General features: G+C 34.9%; 1 protein-coding gene across 1 annotated transcript in view; it reads right to left on the minus strand.

Annotated features, from left to right (window-relative positions):
• The window catches only part of LOC109091047 (collagen alpha-1(VII) chain-like), a 40,027-nt gene extending 26,232 nt beyond the window's left edge, over positions 1 to 13,795 (minus strand). Inside the window, exons 1-7 of the mRNA XM_042759203.1 lie at positions 13,438 to 13,795; positions 5,563 to 5,644; positions 3,723 to 3,903; positions 2,821 to 2,977; positions 1,698 to 1,791; positions 1,437 to 1,595; positions 1,114 to 1,271 (exon numbers count right to left, since the gene is read on the minus strand). Of these exons, the coding sequence (XP_042615137.1) occupies positions 1,114 to 1,271; positions 1,437 to 1,595; positions 1,698 to 1,791; positions 2,821 to 2,977; positions 3,723 to 3,903; positions 5,563 to 5,635 (822 nt within the window). The 5' untranslated portion in view covers positions 5,636 to 5,644; positions 13,438 to 13,795. The remainder of the gene's footprint in view (positions 1 to 1,113; positions 1,272 to 1,436; positions 1,596 to 1,697; positions 1,792 to 2,820; positions 2,978 to 3,722; positions 3,904 to 5,562; positions 5,645 to 13,437) is intronic.
• Between the last annotated feature and the right edge of the window lie 215 nt (positions 13,796 to 14,010).

Below are 14,010 nucleotides of genomic sequence, written 5' to 3' on the forward strand. Positions count from 1 at the left end.
AAATGAAGTAAAATATAAATACTAAATGGAAAAACTTAAGAATAAAAATGTTGCCTTGGCAACTAACTAAAATGAGCTGACATTAAAATAACTAGCTTTATATCAACTGGATATAAAATATTAAAGCTATATAAAATATAAAAAAACAACAATTAAAAAGACAGCACATAATTAGCAAAAACACATGAATAAATACTATGATAGTAAATAAGTAATACTAAATTAACAAAAAAAAAAACTTTTCCGTAACCCTTAAAATATACAAAAATCACATACAAAATAATTAATAAATTAATAGAACACTTGAGAAGCAATAGCCTCCTTCTTCAGATAATTCAGTTAACATAATCACTCTCATCTGTCTCAAATTCTACCAATATTTGTAACTAACTGAAGCAAAAGTTTACATTTACATTTAACTAATTTAGCAGATGCTTTTGTCAGGGATGCAAACTCATCATGGGTGTAAAAGGTGGGAAAGACACACAACCCAAAAAATAAAAAATGTAAACACTTACACAATATTTTAAAGCTTTTATTATTTTTTAACTCTACAGTTGTTAAGTAAAAATTCACCTTAAAGATTCACTTTTCATTCATGGACATAACATGAAAAAATGTGCCAAAAATCCTGGTGGAAAACAAAAACTTTTAAATGGTTCATATAACGCGATTTAATTTTTTTTTTTTTTGTTTACAGTCAAGACTTAGAGAAACTTGTTCATGCCTTTATTACCAGCAGGGTGGAGGACAATTGTAGGTAAAAAAAAAACACTTTCTCATCGATTCTACACGAATCTCATAAGTGAACTATTTTGATCTCAAAAAGGTGAGTTCTCACCGAAGGGTGAGGAGTTTGCATCTGTGTTTTATCCAAAGCGACTTACTAATAAAAAACATAAGCAATTTGTCACAGAGCCAACAAAATTCATAGTATACAATGCCGGGTTTATTAAACGGCTAGATTAAGAACAGAAGACAATGTTTTTGAGTCTTCCTCAGGTTTTATCACTTAAATTATTTTTATCCCATTTACCCGTTTATCCCATTTATCCCATTCCCCATTTAGTCTGCAAAAAAGCAACAGTCATTTATGATGAACATTCTTCTCACCTGTCGGAGCTCTGCTGTGATTGGCTGACCCAGGCCAGATAGGGGCCTGTACTGAACCACATAGCCACTTAAAGGCCCTCCTGCAGATGTCCATCGAAATCTCAGTGAATTGGTGGTTTCACCTGAAAACTGCAAGTCTGATGGACCCCTATAGGCCTCTGATGGAGAAACTGTAACACAAATCAATGATTTGAATTTAGCAGGATCAATTAAAGCATTTTAATATAAATGTTCTAAGTGAAAAATACAATTTAACAAAACTTCAAATATAATTACATTCTTGAATTTAATTGCATTGTGTGTCTACTGTACGTCAGGCTTACCATCACTTGAGTAGGAGCCTCCACTTGTTGTACACACACGTCGAGACACCAGGGGCAGCAAAGAGATGAGAGCTTTGAAGTTCGCAATCTGAGAGGTGAATTCATTTTGAGGAGGAGAGGCAATGAGATTCAGCTCAGTAGCATCTGCACTCTTAATGCCTGAGCAATGCCAAGAGAGAAAAAAGCAACCATAACATTTTTTAATTTAATTTTAAATCTGTACATGCGGAATTCACATACCCTACATAACACATTTCTTACCCACTGCAAATACTTTGACTCCGAGGCTACGTAGTTTTTGAGAAGGCTCCTGCACACTGTCCTGAGATTTACCATCAGTAATGAGAATAGTGATCTGAAACAATGAAAGACAGTCTGACGAGTCAATAAAATAAATCTAAGTATGCTATACTTAAAGGCACAATATGTAAGATTGTTTTATTAACTAGAACAGTGTTATATATTTTGCTGACTTGTGTACTTACATTATCCCAAATGTTACGAAGAATGTTTAAATCCAGAGAAATAAGCAATTTTAACTAGTGACATGGACCGTTTCCATAGTGTCATTGTGTCGCCTGCCAATGATGTCATAACCCCTCGATTTCCATGGATATGGAAACACCAAAGACGCTTTAATATGTTGTATGTTTTAATATACTGGTGACGCCTACACAGAGTCGCTGCCTTTTTCGGAAGGAGCAGAAGCGATCGACTGTGGCATAATAAAAACTCAGCTGCTTTTGAGCCGTGTCATGCTCGAAAATACGTGCCCTCTAGCGGCGAAAAATTACATATTGTGCCTTTAAGTATTTATTATACACCAAATGAATGAACAGTTTGGGGTAAGTAGGATTTTTTTTTTATGTTTCTGAATGTAGTCTCTTATATTCACCCAGGCTGCATTTATTTGATTAAAAATAAAGTAAAAACAGCAATATTGAAAAATATTATTAAAATTCAAAATAACTGTTTTCTATTTTAATATATTTTAAAATGTAATTTATTCCTGTGGTGACTTTTCAGAAGTCATTACTCCAGTCTTCAATGTCACATGATCTTTTAGAACTCATTCTAATATGCTAATTTGGTATTCAAAAAACATCTCTTCTTGTTATCAGTTTTGAAAACAGTTCTGTTGCCTAATATTTCTGTGTAAACTGTTTTCAGGATTCTTTGATGAATAGAAAAATCAAAAGAACAGCATTTTGTTTTTGAAAATTTAAATATTTGATAAAACTGTTTTTACTGTCATGTTTGATCAATTTAATTTAATGATCAATTCAAAACGCTTTGAACAATAGCATACATAGTGTGCAAATGCTTAGTAAGTGCTTGTGTTGCATAATTCAAGACAAACAATGTGTTGTAATATCCAGCTCACCTTGGGTACATCTCTGATAGAGGCAGGGCTGAAGAAGTTGTCTGCGATGTATTTGAGGCCAGCCCCAGTCCGCGTGTTTCCACCTTTATAGTTGATATTCTCTATGGCAGTTAGAAGCTCAGTTCCATTCAGGTATGTAGTAAATGTAAACTCCACCCTGAGTATCATAAAATACACTATGATCTATAATCAACAAATGTCCCAACACACACATCCATAAAGTTTTACTGTACATAACAAATAAAATATATGCAGCCCCCTCATCAAACACAAAAAACTTGGTGCAGCTAACTGCAAACTCCTCTTCTGCAAAGCTGTTGCAAAAATAGATAACACAAGATTCACAAAAGGGAAACATCACAACTTTACTTCAAACTACAACACAACAATATCAACAACACTACATACTCATCTACTGATTTTTAATAGTTTAACAGCTTTTTAATAGAGTTTACACATCGCTATGATGAGCAAGATGCATCAGACTCAATTCACATTTGGAATGTAGGCAATGAACTTAGACAACTTTGGCAAATTAAATTAATATGACCTTAGCTTATTTTGTATGTTCAACTCAAAAAAATAAGTGCATTTGTATTATTATAACACACCGTATGTATTACTTGCATACAATATGAGGTGAAAATTTAAATAAAATGTAAAAATTCACTCTGCAGTTCTCTTGGCAATGCCAAGAATGGGGAAAGACTATCTTCTAAACTGGTTGTCAAGATTACACTTCAGCAATAAATTTCAAATAAATAAATAAAATCAATAAAAAATAAATCAATAAAAATAAAATACAATACAAATATAAATAATTCATTTTTTATTATTTTTCTGGTAAACATGACTTAAGTACACAGCACATCAAGTATACAAGCACATAGAGTTTCACAGACCTGGCAGTATCGCTGTACTGTACGGTTCCAAAACGGATGCCACTGGGTCCTACCGCTCTGGCAAAGGGTTTGACAATCCCTGCCATGAAATTCTTGACCAATACAAAATTGGCCCGGCCAATACTGGATGATCCATCCACCAGGAACACAATGTCAGCTTTAACAACATTACTGCACTGGCCTGTCAAAAGAAAAAATAAAATAGTTAATACTGACAAAAAGACATAAATATGCACAACTGTGACCTTTCCACTGTAAAAAGGATATATTTACAAATATTTAGAGTAGAAGTCTTTTAAGTCTGGATATATGGGTTTTCATTATTACAAATACAAAATGCTTTCATCAGTGCAGCCAAAATTAGACTAGAGTTAACAAAAATGGGTCAAGCACAGTCACTAACAGTAATAAATAAATATAAAAACAGTACCAATATTGTTTATTTTCTTCTAAATCCATATTCTTCTTTGCTTAAACCTTAACTCTTTTTATTTTGCACATTAACATTTTCTTCTTTGTATCTAAAATGCACAGCCATAAAGTCTAGACAAAACATTTTACTGTGTACCATTGTGTATGTGACAAATACAACTGTGAACTTAAACTTCAGTTTTTCCATAAACATTCACATCTGTGGCCTATTCAATGAATGTATTCAGTGAAGGATTAGTAAAGGATCAGGATGAGAAGACACACAGGAAAAGATCATCACCACCCAGACTGCAAAGCCACTTCAAGCAAACAAAACATCTGGGCCCATTTATTCAGCAGCTGGTGTGCCATCTCTACTTCACACAGTTCAGTCATCAGATCTATGACTGTGTGTGACTCACCGGCTACATGAATTAATGCCCTTAAGGTATCAAACTAATTAACCTGCTGTGTTTGATTTGATCACTGCATTTTGATAGGGCATGATGGGAAATAGCCAGAATGAGAACTGCATGCTTTTTTTTTTTATATCTGTACTGGATTTATCTGTATTGATTGATATTACATATCACATATTGCATGCCAATCTAGGTCTGTGTTAGTGGATAAAAATGCATAAAATATAATTATAATAGTTATAATAATGAATTAAAATAAGTGAAAAGTATTATTTGAAAAAAGTAACTAATAATTGTTATTTTGTATGCTACAGTACTTTGATTTTCATTCTGACTTTAGGTACAATGGAGATTTTTTCATTAACAAAAACAGTAACATCTTTAAAAATTGTAACAAACTAACACTGTGTTATTCTGCTGGTGCATAAACATTATAGCGAACATTTATTGAAAATGTTTTATAGTTTATTGAGGGCAAAATAAGTTGTGATAATTATCTTTATATTTTTATCGCCCAGCCCTAATACTGACAAGAGATTTTCATTCTTAGAGTGTCTTATTTATTATTTTTTAAATAGTATACTGTACATTTATAATACCGTACTGTGTAGTATACTGTACATTTTTTATAATTTTTTTTTTGTTTTTTGACCATAACATGAAAATTCATAATTGGTATATCAGTTTAAAATGTCATATTTAATAATATTGATAAAATAATAAATAATTCTAAAATAAAATAAATGCTAAAACATAATAAAATAATATTTATGATGTTGAGGATTAACTTATAATATAAAAAATTAACTATGATATTGTGACTTTCTTACATGACTCAAACTAGTTTACAGATGTCTTCAATTTCATCAAAGAGGGAATATTCAGTGAACCGATATTGCAATATTAAATATGCTAAATGAGAACTGCACATGCTGCAGATAAAGTTAATATAACTCTGCTAAACATGTTCATTTGAATGCCACTTCCTGAAATATTACATAAATCTTTACCTTGAGCTGTAGACTGTGATGGGAGAAACAGCAACACAGCAAACAGCAGAGTCCACTGCAGCAAACACCCCATTTTCAAATCCTACACATAATGACACACAACAACAGAAAAATGTGTGTAAAAATGGTCATCTAAACCAAAAATCAGTTATTCTGTTTAGCACTGTTTTCAGCTTATTTAGCAGTTACATAATGTTCCTCCTCCTCCAGGTGAACTGAGTTCCCAGATACCATGAACATCTGGCAGAAGCTCAAAGACAAGAATCTAAGACAAGCAAGGTGGGGCTTGCACCATTACCACCACATAAAATAAAGAGCGGAGACTCAGAAGAAGATGAGCTTGTGCAGGTTTGAAAAGCAGCATAATAGGCAATTTTTAATACCACAGTGAAGAATGCATTTTTTTAGTTTGTTGAGAAGAACATTCCTATTATATTGCTATTATGATTACAGAGGTTACAGACTGTTATCGCTCAAAATAATATGCTATTGTATGATTCAGAGCCATACCAGATATAAAGCACATGCATGCTTATACACACGCTCCTGTTTGCACTGGTGCTGAAATAATTTTTCATGAGGGAAAACGTGGGATCATACTGTTCTTTTTCAACGGAAGTAGTCCGAACATTAATGTTTGTTGCATACGCTGAGTGTCATTATTTGTGCTTTTAAGGATGACATTTTTTAAATATATGTTTTTGATTTTATAAAGAGAGGAAATTGTGGTCCACATTTGGAGCCAGGCTGGTTTGCACACAACAATGAATGCTCTGGAAAATGGCCTGATTAAAAACAAGGTTAAAAACTCACAGACAAACAGAGATGCACATAAAACACACAGATGGACATCATTAAACCTTCAAAGACCTGAGTCAGAAAAGCATAACTAAGTATTTATTGGTTTATTTTTCCGGTGTCTCCTACTGTCTAGGATTAACCAGAACTTTACCTGTATTTTCTTCATTGTGGTGAAGCCTTTTAGTTGGCAATTAAACTTCTCAAAATGCCACTACATTAATTTTTTTAAACCACTTTCAAAATTCCCAGACTCCACAAAACCTTAAAGCATCCTAAAAGACACGTCTACCCGGAACACACACGAATACACAGACAAACAGACTAAACACTCATCTAAACAATCAAACCCCCCACATATGCACATGTGGGACTTTTTGTGTGTTTTATTTTCAGCTGAGTGAACTTCCAAGGACATGATCCTTTTTTTTTTTGTGCCATTAATTAAATTATATGATGTTAACAACAGTTTGCTTAATCCTTTATGGCAATAAAAACATAGGCAGAAGCATACAGACAGAATATGGTATACTACACAATATATATATATATAATAGGGTCACATTATTGATTACTGTGAATATTAATATAACCCATGAGGCCATTTAGTTGCTTTTCTACACGAGTCCAAATAAAAATATATTTTTCTCGATTAAACTCTCTCCCTTTCTGTCTCTGTTTCTCTCAGTGCTGTTTGCATTAATTATAAGCACACCGTCATCATTATGTGTTTCATGGAAGGGTAATTATAGCATTTATAATTATCCTGACTGAACCACATTTGAGTTTGAACTGCCAGATTGTCTACATCAGCCTCTCCCTTCCTCCACCTATGCATTGTGCATTCCATCGCTCCTGCTGTTATACCTGTGGTTGAGCAGAATTTTATACCTGTGGAATTTTTTGAGGCAGTGTCATTTAGGCATGGGCCAATTACTGGTTTCAAGGTATACCGCGATTTGAAAATTTCACGGTTTCAAAACCACTAATATTTTCCATTATACCGTTCCTCAGTGACTGAAAGAGTAGGGATCCCTCAGGCTGAGTGCAGTGTAGAGAGTAACACTGACCCCTCCTCCTCCTGTTGGTGCGAGTGAGCGATCAGTCATGTGTGTGTCGGATGGCCGAACTTAAGGCCCGGGTACACTTCATATTCAGCGTTCCTTTCAGCCTCGCGCAGAGCCGCGTCCTCTTGATGACGAAAATAACGTAATGCAGACAGTGCGCGGACGGCCAATATATACTTTGGCCTTTACGGGATCGGCAACTGGACGTTTTTTGCCGTATTGCAACTCTCTGTTCTGGACTTGCACAAGCTGCGTTGCAATGCAATCATTTTCCAAAATGTCATTTATGTAAAAATATCAAGTCTTTTAACGCCCGTTAACACAGGCCAGATATGCTGAAGATGGACGCACAAAGAGAGTGAATCTGCATCTCACTCAGAGCTTCTGCAGTTTGTTTCATTCAGACTTGTAGTATAATTTCACAAAGCTTGTCAGAACATTCTGTTTTTGCTTCAAATTTGGTTATTATTAAATCAAATTATGTGTATGATTATATATGAAATTATATAAATTAATAATATGAAATTATATAAATTATATGCATATGAATTATATAACTAAAATTAAATAACTAATTACAGATTTAGGTTAAATAAAGATGTCAGTCTTTATTTTTTTTCTTTTTAGGAAACAAATAAAAGAAAAAATAAACAAATTCTACTGTTTCTAATATTCTGTATATTGCCCAAAAACAAAATATATTGTGTCCAGCAGAAAAAAAAAAATTACCCAGTCATTTAAAAATAACACATTTCATAGCTGTAACAACAATACAGTGATACCGTAAAAAACGTGATATTTTTCCTTAAGGTTATCATACCGTCAAAATCTCATACCGGCCCAGGCCTAGCGTCATTGCACACCTGGGGTCAAGAAAGCATTGCAATGGAGCCATAATTCAATGCAGTACTTTTATTATTATGTGCAATAGCATATGTTTGATTTTTTTGTATGTGAACCCAGTTCAGTCCTGACTTAATAAAAAAGGCTATTTACAGTGTTGCTAAACATAAAAGACTGAGGAATTGAGCTCTATAAAGTGTATGCTAGGAGAAGAAAGAACAGCATCAACTGCTTACAGACTACTACACCACAAACACCAAATATGTCAACTAAAATGTCAATTGTCACTGTCAACTCATCCTGTCAATCAAATTAGACTAATAAGTTTCTGACTGATGTTTTTTTTACGATATCCAACCGTGTATAATCATCTGTAGTACAAAAAAAAGCCTTTATTCTCTATTCTTTTGAAGAGGTTGCAGTCAAATGGTTATTTACAAAACGTCAAGCTTCCTGAAGCCTACTTACTGAAAATGGGAAACTTATAGTATAACGAGTAAAAACATATCCTTAAGGGATATAACCTAAAAATGAAAAGACTGTCATTATTTACTCACACACTTATGTCATTATAAGCATATTAATTTCTTTCTTATGCAGAAATTTACCTCGTAACACCACCTAATGCCCAAGCAGTGGCATTACTGGTGTAGTCGGCTTGAACATGGATTCCTCAATGTTGCTGACAACTAGTTAGTCTATGATTTAATGTTCTTTTTTTAGTTGAGCTACCCCTTTTACATGCATGTGAGCTAGATTTAATGTTATAAAGCTGAATTTCTATGTCTGAACAGCACTTGCTATTTTGACACCACCATCCACACAAGTTTACTCAAACGTTTAATCATTCTAAAATACAGATTCAGAATAATAATGTTTTATACATGACACCCATTTTTGATATTGTCATGTTGGCCAATTTTGTTTCATTTTAACGAGACTTGTTGTGTGTGTTATTCTAATTTCTACCTCTAAATTGATGCTTCATGTGTGAGCCAAAACCTTCATGTTTCAAACAGTTTTAGAAAAAGGAAAAATTCATGGCCATGAGAAGATGTCCCAAAAGGAACAGGAATTAGATTAAAAAACATTCCTTGCCCTGACTTGAAGACTAGAGTTCATCCTCAAAATATTAAATTATGAGAGGTCACTCCTTCAGAACACAAAAGGAAAGTGGCTGTCTGCTGGTCACACTGCCAACTATTTCATTACAGTCTCTCTCCCACACAACAGAACAGAAAAAATATAGAAAGAATGAGGACAAGAAAATAAAAACAAACATATCTTCTTGTTGGGGGGGGGGGGGGGGGTTCAAAAGAAAGAAAGAAAACAAGCAAACCAAAATACAGACTAAATATTTACTGGATTAATTGAGAGAGTGCGTAATTGAGTCTGAGTGAAAAATAAATAAACAAATAAACCATTAGCCAATTTTTTTTTACAAAATAGTAATGCATGGGGAAGTGCATGCACTGTCATTTATTAATTACTTTCATGAATTTGTGTTTTTTTAGCTACCAGTAAAAATCTCCATTTCAATAAACACATTTCATTTTTAAATCTATTCCGATGTTCCCCTAGAATCAGTGTAGAAAATTGTGTAGTTCTGAAACACATGCCTTCTATAAATATGAGTATCCAGATACACACAAGGCATTTCCATACACATGCTTCACTATATTGTTACAGTCTACTCAGGAAACAAAGAAGCTATGGAGACTGACACGCAGATGTTATTTGTTATGTGCCCCAAATGTTGTTCACACATATGTGGAAAATCTTGTGCAACCAAATGTTTTCTACTGTATAGTGAAGCAGTATATTGACATCAAAAGAGCTGAGCAAGTTATCAGCAAACACAGGGACACTTTAACTTGCTGATTTTTTTTTTAATTGTTCTTGAAATGATTCAAGAAAGTCTTGAAAGTCTTGGCTCAGTAAGAAGAAGAAAATCTTGAGCGAAAGTCTACAGAGCATTCCAGCTGTTCTTAATAATGACATGCATACTATACTCTCTTATACAGGAAAAAAGTCCAGACACTAACATTCACAGTCTGTCACTATAGTCACTCAATGGGTGCAACCCCTCGACCATGTTTGCATGCTCAGCAGGTGTCCACGGTAACCTAGACACTCCAGCCCTGCCCACTGAGTGTGAGATATCCAAAGTGACAAATCACACAAGTTCAACTGAGGTCATGCCCCGCCCCCTCTGCCTGAACAGGCAGTTTGGAAATGTTATGATGCTGATGTAAAAATATTGCTTTTCCACTTTCATCACATAATCAGGCCATCATTTTATTTTTCCCTATAGAGCATTTTATAAAACGCCAACATGTGCACATGTGGCCGAATCATGAACCGGATTTGTGTTGTGATTTCTTTCATCTCATTTCTAAAATGTACTCTCTCTGCTCTTTTAGTTCCTTGTTACCTGCAGGATTTAAAGGGGCCATATGATGCGATTTCAAGTTTTCCTTTCTCTTTGGAGTGTTACAAGCTGTTAGTGAATATATAAGATCCCTAAAGTTGCAAAGACTAAAGTCTCAAACCCAAAGAAATATTCTTTATAAAAGTTAAGACTCGTCCACGCCCTCCTAAAACACCTCGTTTAAACACGCCCCCACGTCTCTAAGTCACGATGTGGGAAGATTGGCATAACACCGACCAAATGTTCACGCAAAGAAGGAAGGCGTAACGTTTATTCTCACTGTTGACCCTGGCACCATGCTGTGGAGACACTGTTACGTTGTGAAATTGAAAATACTTTGATTTGCCTTCCAAAAGAGGACACAACTAGAAATCAGTGGTTAAGTTGTATTTACAACACTGTTCCAGAACAGTTCAACCCAAATATTCAGATGCATGCAGCACACTTTATGGAGGACTGTTTTCTGATCCTGGGAGAGTAGACTACAATGCCAGTGTCCTGAAATTTTATCCCACTGCGCATGCGCACATCAAAATTGCATCCTTTTTCTCATGCTAAACAACAATATTTAATGTACTTGCATTACTGTAAAGGTAGGTTTAGGCTTAGGGTAGGTGTAGACTTGAATAAAACAATCTAATAAGGTAGAAAAAATGATTTATTGTTGGTTTCCTGTAGCTGTATCCCTTCTAGCTTTAACCGCGAATATAACACATAATTACTGTATTTGCATTACTGTAAGGGTAGGTTTAGGGTTGTGGTAGGTGATGTTAATAAACCATAATTTTACAGGTAGAATTTTTCATTGTTGAGTTGTACTACCCACTGTTTTATTAGGAGGTAGCAGAACACCGGCTAGTCTGTAAGTACATTTACATATGTAAAGGATTTGCCACTGATGATTCAAATGCGAGTTTTAAGCAGTGTAGAGTAGCGCTTGTTGTTTGTCGTTTCTCTGATCACAAATGCAGACATGGTTTTATGTTTATGCGGTGCGATGCAACGCATCGTGTAAAAAAAAAACAGTATAAGTAACTATAATCCGTTATTATGTCCCCACTGGATGCAACAAATGGCTGGTTTGTAATAGGTTTTATTGTTTTTGTCTTGTCCCAAACGTGTTCTAACCGGGACACACATCACAGTAAGGCAAGGGGCGTAACATTTCCGTCACACACTTGAGGCATTCGGCAAATCACAATGCACTGGGTAGCCACTGATGAGCTTTGTAAAAAAACAACGCATTTCACAAAGGCAGGCATCAAGGAGAAACAATAATGTATAGTATGTGAAAAAAATAAGGTGTTTTTTGAACCTTAAACTGGATAAACACATTTCATTACACCAAATACACAAAATAATGTTATTTTTAGCAACATCATATGACACCTTTAACTAACATACACATGTAATGTGAAGTTGTCTAAATGATAATGAGTTTGTAACACAGGAGCCAAGGACACCCCAAGCAGTTTTATACAAATAAAATATGTAATTATGCAGTGATTATGTGTTTTAACACATCTCATGAGCTGAAGTATGTGAAGCACATCTGCTCTGTCCAATAATAAGAATTGTGATATTTTGTAGGATAACCAGCTTGCATCATGCCAGTGATCAGTAATGTGTATCAGACCTGCATCAATTTACATGGCAGACTTTATGATTTTGCACCTTTAAGCTGCATTCTCTCTAAACTGTAAGGTAAGCTGACATTCCATAGCTCTCAGAATTACTTCCATAAATAATTATTGCTTCAAACTCAAGAGTCAACACTCTGTCCTGACACCTCTCTCTACCCAAGCCTAGAGCACTTTATCACTGACCCTAGAGAACTCTGTTACTGACCTCAGGCTGGTGTTTTACTGACCTTAAAACTGATCTCAAAGCATTGAATTACTGACTCTGTAGCATTATATCACTGATTTGAGCATAGAATCACTAGTTCACAAACTTTTTGACTCCAAGAACCCCACACTGTCCTAAACAATAATTAATCGCCCCATGACTTTTCCAGATTTTTTTTTAAATGAATCACAATTTGTACAATTTGAAATTTTTTTTTGACTAGAACAAGAAACTAAACTAGAAAATCTATATTCATTATAAAATGCTCAGTGTGATTTGAGATGTTTTAAAATGCACTTTTTAAACAAGCTTATTTTAATATTTGTCTTTTTTATATATAATTAAAAAAATATATTATCTTTAGGCCCCTTTGGAAATTTACTGAGGCCCCCTAGTGGGCCCATGCCCTAAAATGATTTAAAATAATATACATCTAGCTTAATTAAAAAGTTTACTATCAACATGTAAACAGACATTATATTTATTATTTCAAATTTACTCCCTCAGCAACTGCTTTTTTATGGAACAGTTTTGGACTTAACATTAACATGGGTTATTATTTACATTTATTGACTCGTTTTCTGTTAATAAAAAGAACAATAAACTTCTGCATCATAACACGAGATAAAATATCTAAGCCTAACGTTACATGGGCAGCCTTTGAATAATGGTCTTGGAGAACGGGGGACAATGTAGGTCAAAAGGTAACTTTTAGAGAATTACTGCCATAAAGCGCCTATAGTGCGCTGAGCGCTCTACAACTGATCCTAAATCAGTCCCAATCAGCGACCCCTACAGCGTTATATTGCTGAATAGAATTCCATCACTGACCCCAGACTCTCACAATGGTGCGCCTCATCAATTCAACAAAAAAGGACGCCTACTTACCACTCAAAACGGGTCACCAAGGTAAAGCAGTCAACGACGTTTTCTTAGTCATGCATGATCTGACAAATTCCCTTCAATTAGTCTGTATTTGTCCGGAGAATTACTCGAAAATAGTTTAGTTTTATCAAACTGCTCCTGCGCAATGCGCGTGCATCCGCTAACGGACTTTCCCTCCTCAAGACGGTGCAGCCTGCAAAAATCCTCTAATTGACTAGGAGCAGAGGAATAAAGTCATATCTCCTTGGTTGTGCTGTTTGCTACAGTGAAAAGAACTGCAGCCCGGACTTGTTCAGACGCCCGCAGCTAACTAATAAAAAAGTCCATCCCTAAACATTCACTCTCTTCTCAGGATCGTCTTTCAGAACTGTGCGTGCCGTGAGCTACCCGCCTTCTCACAATACAGCCAATCAAATCACGAGTTAGAGGTGCTCGTGCACTCTATGCGCTTGCTGTACCTGCACAGGTAAACTGTACGTTCATAATCAAATGTGTTATTTTTCCCGGGGCCGACAGATATTACAGCGTCTGATATAAATAGAATAGACAGGACACAATTATAATTTATATTTTTCA

Source organism: Cyprinus carpio, chromosome A6 (assembly GCF_018340385.1).
Source record: "Cyprinus carpio isolate SPL01 chromosome A6, ASM1834038v1, whole genome shotgun sequence".
In the NCBI taxonomy this organism is placed as follows: Eukaryota; Metazoa; Chordata; class Actinopteri; order Cypriniformes; family Cyprinidae; genus Cyprinus; species Cyprinus carpio.